Source organism: Octodon degus, unplaced genomic scaffold (genome assembly GCF_000260255.1).
Source record: "Octodon degus isolate 3935 unplaced genomic scaffold, OctDeg1.0 scaffold00002, whole genome shotgun sequence".
In the NCBI taxonomy this organism is placed as follows: Eukaryota; Metazoa; Chordata; class Mammalia; order Rodentia; family Octodontidae; genus Octodon; species Octodon degus.
The window spans coordinates 25,992,418-26,003,666 of NW_004524578.1; the positions used below are offsets into that span (position 1 = coordinate 25,992,418).

The window sequence follows — 11,249 nt, forward strand, 5'->3', positions numbered from 1 at the left end:
TTTTTATTTGGAGGGTCTCACTACACAACTCAGACTCATAGTGATCTTCCTATCTCAGCCTCCCCAGCACTGGAATTACAGGTGTGCGCCACCATGCCATTTTGGAGCCAGCAGGGCAGGCTGGGACTTCAGGGGCCAGCGCAGCATGTAGGACCAGGGATTGTACTTAGGTCCTTGTGCTTGGCAGGCACTCAGACTGCCAAGCTATCTCCCAGCCCATGGGGCATACCACTTTAACCAAGTGATCAAATTTAGTACCACCAGCAATTATGTGACAAACCAACATAATTTGCCCCTCAATATGACACAAAGGGACGCACAAAACACTCCACTATATGATATTCTTATCAAAAAAATGTTTAACCTGACTATAATCATAAGACAGTAAGCACATGAATCCAAGTTGTTAGATATTCTACAAGAAAATGTGTTTTCTTTTTAAAGTTCAACATCAAAAAAGGATGAAAGATATAGACTGTTCTAGATTGCAAGAAACTAAGGCATGTCTGGAAATGACAACCACATGTAATGTGAAATCTTTGTGGAACCCTAGATTTATGTTAAGACATTTTAGAGACAGAGAAATCTTGAGTATTAGATATTATATTCAGTGTTAATTTCTTGTGACTATAAGAATATTTTTGTGGAGATTGATCCCTGGTGTGCCGTGCCGGCCCCACCCTGGAGCATGCTAGGAAAGCTACGGAGACTGGCATTGTGGTGCATGCCTGTAATCACGTTTGGGAGGCTGAAAACAGGAGGATCACTACAAGTCTGATCTGTGTAGTGAGACCCTGTAGACCCTGTGCTAAATACATTTTAAAAAAAGGAATGTTTTTGTTGTTAAAAAGACAAATGCTGAAGTAGTTAGGGGTGAAATGTCTTTGATGTCCACAATTGATTCTCAAACAGTTTAGGGGAAAAAAAAAATTATTTCTTGAAAAATAAACCAGTACAGTGGTCCCTCCCTTATTAAATAGCGGAGCTTTATGTTTCAGACATCCCCACCATAAGTGAAAATTAGTGAAGCAGCAACATTATATTTTAGTATTTATATATATTTAAGGTTTTATAAACCCTTCCCACACTATAAACCTTTCCCACTTTTAAAAACACTTCTAGTGTTCTCAACAATTTTCTAAACTTACCTACGTAATCTTTTTTTTTTTTTTTTTCCCAGAACCGGGGATTGAACTCAGGCCCTTGTGCTTGCCAGGGAAGCACTTATTGCACTGAGCCATCTCCCCAGCCCCAACCTACGTAATTTTAACAACATACATATACTGTATGGTACAGTATGTATTCATCTGCTAAAGAAATACATATACCTGGCAAGCACAAAGTCCTGAGTTTAGCTTATACCAGTGTATTTTATTTCGATTTAATATTCTTTTAATATGTTAGAATTAACATTTTAAGTATATTTTATATATTTAAAAAAAATTTAGGCAAAAATTATTAAAACCATAAATACTGGGCATATAAATATGTATATAGTACTGTACATTACTGCAAATCCCAAGACGTAGTGAAAAATCTGTGATAAATAATTCAGATTAATATTTTTTGAAAATCGTGAAATAGTCGGCAAAAGTCAAACCGCGTAACAGTGAAGGACTACTATACAAGGAAAACCTGTGAACAATAGGTAAATCCAAATGAAAAAATGTAGAGGTATTCTTTGAAGTTATTTTTGAAATTCCTGTATTTTCAAAATACAAAAAACTGGGGAAAACTGAGCTGAGCTGAGAATGCTCTTCTGTTCCAAATAAGGAACATGCTTACCTAGGGCTGATCTCCTCAGAAATGTCCACAATGTCATCTAGCTGGGCTACTTGATCCTTCTTGCCATTCTCTGCCACTAGGATCCGGATTTTTTTCAGGCAGGCTTTAGATGCTCTCACCAGCGCCAGGCATGGGATTATGAGCTCCTGATCATCCTCAGACCAATATACGTCCCGATTGCTGGGAAACCCCAACACACCCTCGCAATTGTGGCTGTCAGAGCTGTCATCCTCAGAAGCATTCAAGAGTCCAGAGTAAGGGTCACACTCCTCTACAGCCTGCAGCAGACACCATGACACATGGTGAACATACCTACCAAGTCTTGGCACCATGACTAAGTTTTCCTACAGAGTTGAGTCATTTCATAAGCCCTGTTCTCACTGTCCTTGTCCAGCAACAGAACAGAGGAGTGGTACTAAATCACACGCCAGCTGTGGGAGAGCTGGAAGATACATGACAGGAATAACAACAGAACCCATTCAGTCAACACTAAGATCATCTTTCTAAATATTCAAGTCTCACCTACTGGTCATGGAGTTATCTCCCAATGATAAGTAAAGAAAGATTCTCTCACCTGCTCCATTTCTTCATGTGCATCTTTCACAAAATCCACACTCTTTGTCAGCATTAAAAGAGCTGCAGCTTTGTTATCTATGAGTGAAAAATCAGAATTAGGGGCAAAACTCAATGATTCTTTTAAGACTGCAAAAAAAAAAAAAGACTGCAAAGGACAACCAAAATTTTCTTTTGAAGAAAACACTAAGGTCAACAATGGTGGTGGTTTACACTAAAACTGTTCTCACCCAAGGAGAGGGTTTTGAGCAACAAGAGATAAGAACAAAATCTTCGACTTAAATTATACTACAAAGCTACAGTGATAGCTGGGTATGTGGTTCATGCCTGTAATCCCAGCACTTGGAGGCTGAGGCAAAGGTATTTGAGATTAGCCTGAGCAATTTAGTGAGTTCAAGTCCAACAACAAAAAGCAAGGCTGTGGGTAAAAACGAACCCTTCTACATTTTGGTGGGAATATAAACTAGTATAACCACTATGGAAATCTGTGTCAAGATTCCTCAAAATACTAAAACTAGAAATTCCATTTGAGCCAGGTATTCCTCTTGTAAGTATCTTCTCTAAGTATCTTCCCCAAAGACATGGACAGGATACCACAGTGATACATGCATACCCATGCAGAACCACACAATTCATAACAGCTAAATTTTGGAAGTAACCTAAATGTCCATCAACAGATGAGCAGATAAAATATGGTATTTACACACAATAATGTAGCACGCTACCACTTGAGTCATTTGTAGGAAACAGCTGCACCTTGAGATCAAACCCACAATATAAATACTGACGAGGATATAGCTCAGTGGCATAAGCGCCTGCCTGGCAAGTACAAGGTCCTGAGTTTGATTCCTGGTACCAAAAAAAAAAAGTAGCCAAAGTACAATTATTTTCAAGAACAAAATAAAAGACAGACAAAGCAACAGGCAACAGCAACACAAATCTTTTTATGTTTTTTTAGAAATGAGAAGGGGACCAAGAGATGGGGGGAGGGAAAGAAGGGGAACTAAAAACAATCAAGGTATGACATGTACAGGTATCAACTCCCCATGCCTTGGTAACTGTTATATGCTACAAACATATACTAATACAAATTTTAAAATTTAAAAAAAGAAATAAAGAGAGCCAGTGAGATTGCTCAGCAGACTAAGTGCCTGCTTTGGCAAGCTCAGGGACCAGGGTTCCAGGGTTCAATCCCCAGTCCCACATGCCATGCCAGCCCCACCCCCAGGGCACGATGAGCCAGCAAACAAGTCTGGGCGCGGTGGCATACACCTGTAATCCCAGCACTGGGGAGGCTGAAAACAGGAGGATCACTATGAGTCCAACCTGCATAGTGAGACCCTGTACCAAATGCAATTAAAAAAAAAAAAAAGAAAAAAAATTAAATGGCCACATGATGCCTCACATATAGTTCTCCTGGAAACAAAGTTTTTGGCCTACCTGCCTCTACCTCATTAACTGTTTCCCCGAAACACTGCTCTGTGGCAGGAGGATCACTACGAGTTTGAGGCCACCCTGGGTTACAAAGGGAGTTCAAGGCCAGCCTAAACTGCAGTGAAACCTGGTCTCAAAAAGACAAGTAAATAAACACTTGTCTAGGGCAACATTAGAACTGCTGCATGTGTTCAACATGAGACAGAGCCACAGCAGAGACTGACATAGCTCAGTAGCAAGATGCCTGCCTAGCATGTGCAGAAACCTTCACTCAGTCATTAGCACTGCCCCCCCAAAAAAGTATGAAAATTAGAAAATGGCAAAAGGTATTAGTACTTCTCTATTAATAGAGATGGAGGCTGGGGATATAGCTGAGCAACACAGCACCTGCCTGGCAAAGTGCAAGGTCCTTAGTTTGATTCCTGGTACCTGAACTTTTTACAGAAATTAAAATACATACATGTTACCAGGCTGGAAACTAGACAGATGTTTGTCTATCTATCTGTCAGCAGTAGAAGGCCCACTTCCCTACTCTTACTCACCTTTTGGTATCTGAGGCACTTGCTGGCACGTAACCCAGACACTGTTGTAGGAAATAAGGTCATTGTTCTCAGAGCTGAGGAAAGGAATTAATAAGGATAGATCAATAACTTAGCCTCCTTTCTATTAATAAGCTTCTCTTAGCAGTCCTAATTTTCAGCTATCATTAACTTTGCAGTTAGACAAGCTTTTCCCCCAGAATCAAAGAAGCCTATTAATTACCATCCCACAAGCCAGGCATAGTGATGCATGCCTGGAATCTCAGCACTCAAGAGGCTGAGGCAGAAGGATCTCCATGAGTTCAAAACCAGCCTGCACTACATAGTAAGTCAAAGGCCAGCCTGATTAAAGAGCAAGAACCTGTCTTAAAAAAAATAAATAAATAAATAAAAAATAAAAAAATAAAAATCACTCCATAGTGGCATCACTACCTCTGAGCTGGAGCAACAAGAAGTACTTCCACAAGCTGAGCCAGGCCATCCACAACGTCCAGAGTGGTGCTCCGTACCAGCTTTCTCAGGGTGATCCCTGTGGTCAAAAAAAACCATAGGTAGTCCGGACTTCTTTTCAGACGTCACCACATGCTGTCCTGAGTCTAAGCACTACAGAACTATAAAGTAATGTATCAGATACCCCCAGGCTTTAAATGAATAACCAACGTAACAGTCACTTCTTCGTTTATATCCCAGGTCATTGCTTTGCCCTTTTCCTCCTCGCCACCGTTCCCCAGTTATTCTCCAAGAGACACAAAACAAAATTTTCCAGGACAGCATATATTCACCCATTAAGGACAGGGGTCTCCTGAAACTGGATAAAACACTTGATATTTTTGCCATTTGTGAGCAATCCTAAACATCTATGATATGTGCAATTATCATTCTGGCATGATTATAATCACAGCATAAAACTACAAGCAGGGTTAGTGGACGCAACTTATGGAGGAATTCAACAACAGGGTGTGACATAATATGGGTGGAAAGAGAGCAGGGATAGCCTGACCTGGGCAGGAAACTGAGCTTCAGCCAGTCACAAAGGGGGAAAGAGGGAAGAGCCAGTGAGAATTAAAAGCCTTAAGAGTCAGGCAAGGCAGGAGAGATGGGAGGTCACACATGTATAGCATCTGTACCTTGGCGTATTGGAATGTTTACAGAGGATTACTGTAAAATTATCCTTGATGGGATTTTATGGGGAAAGCTGCATGCTCAAACTGGACAAAGGTAAAAAGTCTCACAGCATAATGCATCACATTAGTGAAGATCTGGCCCATAAGTGCAATTCTAATGGGTACAGTGGCTTACCCTGGCCCTTGGGAAGTGAATAGTATATTGCAGTAAGTGCCTTGATGGCTGCATGGACTTGCTCACAGATCCTCTGGGTTTCCTATGAGGTGATGGACCAATTTCAGGATTAAAAAAAAAGAATGGATTAGATCAATGTGGTCAACTCATCTACTGTGGAAGAGATCAGACATCTGTACAGCACCATCAAACATTTTCTCAAGTTCTGTCATGAGTCAACTTTGTGCTAAACTCATCCCATGCTAGAGAAAAGTTAGCTAGAAACCAGACACTGGCTAAAACCTCAAGAAAGATTAAGAAACAACAGACTTATTCTTTACACTACATATCCTAAGAGAGTCATGAAATGCCACATGCTATTTGCCATATTTAGACCAGGAGCAGGCAAACTATGGCCCTCAGGTCCAGTCAGGCCCACTCTGAGCCTCTGTAAATAAAGTGTTACTGAGACACAGCCAGGCTTACTGGCTGACAGTTATAACCCACACTACATGGGCAAAGTAGAGAAGTTGGTGTGCAAAGCCCAAAATATTTACTACTGAGCCTTTTATAGAAAAACTTTGCCAACCCCTGTTAGACTATGAATCAGCTCTGTGTTTGCGTATCCTCTCAACTGGTGACTAATAATAATAATAATAATAATAACCAGGTGACTAAAGGTAATTAACACGGACCCTGGGGAGTGCTGACCATTTTCCTTCTAAGTGGTCACTCGCTTTCTTTCTTTCTTTCTTTTTTTTTTTTTTTAATGGAACCAGGGATCTAACTCTGGACCTTGTGCTTGCTAGGCGGGCACTTACGCCACTGAGCTATATCCTCGGCCACTGGCTTTATCTTTCTCAGCTTCTATTCTCTGCTAAATTCTAAGCAGTGCTATGTAAACATGGTCCAAATTGTTGGCATTCTACAGTTACCAGTTTATACAATGAAATAAGTACAGTGACTGAGAGCAAGTGCTGTGAAACTTCCATGGCAACTCAGCACTGTTTAAACATCCAAACATGTAATTCCATAAAAAGAGCAGTATATAAGAATTAGAATTCTTGGGGCTGGTAAGATGGCTCAGTAGTCTAAAGCACCTACTTAGAACAACCTTAGCAAAGCACAGGAACCACGGTTCAATCCCCCAGCACCACATGCCAGCCAGCCCCACCCCCAGGGGGGCTGAGCTGCCCACACACACACACACACACACACACACAAATAAATAAATAAATTTAAAAAAAGAATTAGAATTCTTAGGCCAGCCAGATAGCTCAGCGGACTAAAGCTCCTGCTTAGGAAAGCACAAGTGCAGGGACCATGGGTTCAAGCCCCACCCCCAGGGCAGACTGAGGCCAGAGTCCAGGCCTGTAATTCCAGTGCTAGGGAGGCTGAAAGTAGGAGGATCACCAGAGTCGGAGCTGCCTACACAGCTCGTTGAGACCCTAAAACAACTAAATACATTAAAAAAAAAATTTAGAATTATTTTTACAAATATCTGAATGACTTTTTATATGCTGGTAAAAATCGATTTTTCAGGCTGGGGAGATAGTTCAATAGAATAAGTGTTTGCCTGGCAAGCACAAGGACCTGAGTTCAATCCCCGGTTCCACCAAAAAAAAATAAATAAATAAATAAATAAATCGATTTTCAAGCTGTATTGCTCCCCTCCCCATGTATGTATTTGGTACCGGGTTTCACTATGTAGCTCAGACTCCTAGTGGACCTCCTGTTCCCCAGCACTGAGATTACAGGTGTGTGGCATCATGCCCGCACTCCTTTCCACTCCGTTTGCCCCGGCGCAGGGATCCGACCCTGGTCCCTGCGCTTGCCAAAACAGTCACTATATTGCTCTTTTTTTAATGGCCAGAATAGTTTGCAGCACTTGATTATATGTGTAAAAAGCAGACATATACACATAAACATATAGAAATGTATAAATCCATAGAATATACTGTATGTTGGAAAGAGGGTGGGAGACAAAAATGAGGAATCGGAGTAGGAAAATAAAGTTTTTAGCACACTATTTTGATATCCTTTGGTTTTTATACCATATCCACATTACTGGTTAAATCAAAAATTTCAAAGCAAAGGAAATTACATATGTAATAGAACATCAGATAGACCCTGTTTAAATTCAACCTTCTCTGATTAATCTTAACCTGAACCTATGGCCTGGTTGGTTGCTTATCTGTCAGATGAGGATAATATACTGTATCTGAAAACATCTACAAACAGCTCTTTGAAAAGTCACCAGAAGGGCCAGCCAAATAGCTTAGTGGATTAAAGCGCCTGCAAGCAGGTGCAGGGGCCCGGTTCCCAGGGGCCTGCCGAGCTGGCCCAGCCCCAGAGGCACGCTGAGACTGCAATTAAGACTGGGCACACCTCAATTACACGGTGGCACGCCCCTGTAATCCCAGGTCTTGGGAGGCTGTAAACAGGCAGATCGCTATGAGTCCGATCTAGTAGTGAGACCCTGAACACCCTGTGGACCTTTCCCTAAAAAAAAAAAAAAAAAAAAAAAAAAAAGTCACCAGAAAGACAATAACGAGGCTGAACTTCAGCTGGACTTGAGAAGACAAGTCTACTCTGCCCGGCAATGCCAGTTCACTCTCACAACAATCCTGGATGTAAGAACTGCAACCTCAAGAAAATAAATCCCTTGGCTTGAGTGGAAAAGGTGGAAAAGGAGAGATTCCTAAAGCAGAAGGAGGCAGCACAAGAACTTAAGTGAAATGAAGCTCACCTGTGAAGAGGTCAGCGGCTGTCGGAAGACTGTGGTCAGAGTCGTGGCTTCCCCTGCCACTGTCACTGCTGCCTCATCTGGGGAAGGCAGTGGAGGAGGCAGGTGCCCAAGTCAGTGCGAAAGCCGAAAGCTGCCGCAGGGACTTTGACGTCCCCTCTCCACCCTTATAGGTCTAGACGTCGCAAAAACACCTCTAAAAATCAGTACTCCCGCCCCGTCAAGCGCTGCGAATGGGTAACGCGAAGTCTCACTACCTCGGGGATGTGACAGGGGAGTCGGCGGAGGGAGAGGGGCTGGGACGGAGGAGACGAGGGAAGGGGCCCCAGACAGGCGCGCCACTCACTGAATCTTCTCCAAAACCTTTCCCGATCGAACTCCTCGGAAGTCTCCCGGGCCTCGCCGACTGCAAGGTGTAACGTGGGGAACGGTGGCGAGAGGAAAGGCGAAGGTGAGCCGCGCCCTCAGCCTGCCGTCCTCTCCCCAGCCCCAGCCGCCCCGCTGTCGCCTCTCCCGAGCGCGCACTTACCCCGCACCTGGGCCCCTAGCAGCCGCAGCTCCGCCGCCAAGCGCCGAAGCTGGGCCGAAGCCTGGGCCGAGGGGGCAGGCGCAGCTGTGCTCGCCATCTCAGTCTGACGCTCCCGGGGACCACGGACCAGAAACCGACGTCACAAGATCTGTAAGGTAACAGCCCTCGCCCTTCCGGCGCTTACTTCCGGCAATAGCCCGCAAGGGCCCGCCCATAGACACGCCCCCGCCCGCCTTCCGGCCTCCCGGGGCGTGACCACAGCGCAAGGTGTTGTTTGTAATCAGTCATTCGTCATTTATTCGATTAGTTGCAAACACCCCCGACCGAGGAAGTAGAAAACTCATAACCCTGTGGGAAAACAGGGTTGGGAATTAACATCTCAAGGGTAGTCAGGTTGGTTATGGCCCAGGTTCACACAGGATGCTGTCTTCCTTGACAGCTCTGAGGTCCAGGCACAGTGCTAGAACTTTACAAGGGACAACCCTAAAAAAGCACACTGGGCCTGAGATACTGCCATACATGCACCCGGTCCCTATGCCATGGCACTGCTTGATTAGGGCTTTTTCTTTGTTCCCTTAGGGAAAGTTGAATCAAGTCATTATACTTTCCGTAGTCCACTTTGCAGAAATCAGTAGTGAGTAATCCATCCAGCATCCAGGTGTCTGAGGAGCGGTGGCCCCCTGCAGCTCACACATACCCACTGTGAGCAGGGACCTGGACTACACATGCAAAGGCAGGACTTCCACACAGCTGCCAGTGGTTAGAAACCACCTTCATGAGCTCAGATGGCTTTTCAACTGCACCATGAAGGTTCCAAACTCCGTTGAGTTTAATGTCCACACACAACGAATGAGTACAGGTGTCAGCAATGTCAACCAGGTCCGCAAAGGAGATATTAGAAGAGCCAAAGTGCCAAATGTCACATGAAGAAAGTAGCAGGAATAAACTTGCCAGATGTATAGTAGGAACATAAGTAGGTGAACAGGTATAATTTTCAAGTATTTTCCTTGATGGAGATGAGACCTGAAGCTTTGACCAAAGCATCGCTGTAGCAAGCTCCAACACAGGTAAGCCATCAAGGGGATGTTAAAAAATGCCAGCTGGAAAAAGCAGTAGAACACAGCCATTAGCACAATACTATGCCCTGAGAAGGGTGAGTCTGGGTATTATAGGTGTCCCAAGGATATCTGATCTGAAAGTCTGATCTTTAATGCTTCAGTCATACTTGTCTATAACACAAGTTACAAGTGACCTTCAGTTAACTGTGTATTTGCCTGTGACCTTTTGTTCTCAAAGGGAGGTATCTATTCATGCTGAGGCCCCACTTGCAGTATCATCTGCACAGGAGGCACAAGTGTTTAAGTTGAAGTAATTTGATAATTAATGCATACAAACAGTATATTTTTTAGGTGGGAGGAAAAATATAAAAATATTTCTGTATTTATGTTTGATATAGCATGATAAGTACTGAAATATAAGTGAGAAGATCTAATTCATAATTCATCTTTGCAGCTATGTTATTTATTCAACCAATATTTATGAAGCACCCTTTATGTGGCAAGAACTTTGCTAGACTCTGGGTTGGAGACAAACTGGTAAACAAGTCAATAAAGATCCACCATAAACCTACATTCTAACAGGTGGAAGAGAACAAAAATTATACAAATTTTTAAAAGATAACTACATCTTGTAATAGATTTGATGAAGGAAATAACTGAGTCCCTAGAAGTTAACTAGGAGACAGGCTGTCTGAAGCCTCAAGTACAGGGGCCAGTTGAGGAAAGTGTGGGAAAAGTTTTAGTGTCTTAAAGGCAGCACCTGCTGAGCACAAGGAGCCAGATGGAAAATGGAGATGGAGCCAGAGGTGGTGGTGCACACCTATAATGCTGTAACTCGGGAATCAGAAGTGAGTTCAAGGGCTCACAAAGTGAGTTCAAGGCCAGCCCAAATTGCATAGTGAAACTGTCTCAAAAAGACAAAATTTTTAAAAGCACACAAAAATGAAGGTGGAGTCACTGGTTTAGGTGGAAATAGAAGTTCCTACCAGAGACAGTATTAAATTGATATGACTTTTAGCTTTTAAGAGAATATATAAAACGGCAGTTGGGTACATAGTCTTGAAGTACAGAGAAGAGGTCTAGGTCAGAGACACAAATTTGGGAGTCATGACCTAGATAATACAATAAATCCACTACCAACCTACTGTTGATTAAATTATGAATATAAGCACACACACACACACACACACACACACACACACACACAAAAACCCTTGTCTTCTAGCAAGTTAAGTTTCTTAAGGCTTTGGGTTGGGTAAGGGCTGAGAAAGGAAAGGGAAAGCTAAAAAAAAAAAAAAAAAGGAAGA

General features: G+C 42.9%; 2 protein-coding genes across 2 annotated transcripts in view; both read right to left on the bottom strand.

The window, feature by feature from the left end:
• The window catches only part of Ccndbp1 (cyclin D1 binding protein 1), a 13,733-nt gene extending 4,678 nt beyond the window's left edge, over window positions 1–9,055 (bottom strand). The window contains exons 1-8 of the mRNA XM_004623503.2: window positions 8,885–9,055; window positions 8,702–8,761; window positions 8,359–8,435; window positions 5,631–5,712; window positions 4,764–4,860; window positions 4,335–4,408; window positions 2,360–2,436; window positions 1,786–2,063 (exon numbers count right to left, since the gene is read on the bottom strand). Of these exons, the coding sequence (XP_004623560.1) occupies window positions 1,786–2,063; window positions 2,360–2,436; window positions 4,335–4,408; window positions 4,764–4,860; window positions 5,631–5,712; window positions 8,359–8,435; window positions 8,702–8,761; window positions 8,885–8,981 (842 nt within the window). The 5' untranslated portion in view covers window positions 8,982–9,055. The remainder of the gene's footprint in view (window positions 1–1,785; window positions 2,064–2,359; window positions 2,437–4,334; window positions 4,409–4,763; window positions 4,861–5,630; window positions 5,713–8,358; window positions 8,436–8,701; window positions 8,762–8,884) is intronic.
• Window positions 9,056–9,157: 102 nt separating this feature from the next.
• The window catches only part of Tmem62 (transmembrane protein 62), a 34,622-nt gene continuing 32,530 nt past the window's right edge, over window positions 9,158–11,249 (bottom strand). The window contains exon 13 of the mRNA XM_023712521.1: window positions 9,158–9,984. Within this exon, the coding sequence (XP_023568289.1) occupies window positions 9,658–9,984 (327 nt within the window). The 3' untranslated portion in view covers window positions 9,158–9,657. The remainder of the gene's footprint in view (window positions 9,985–11,249) is intronic.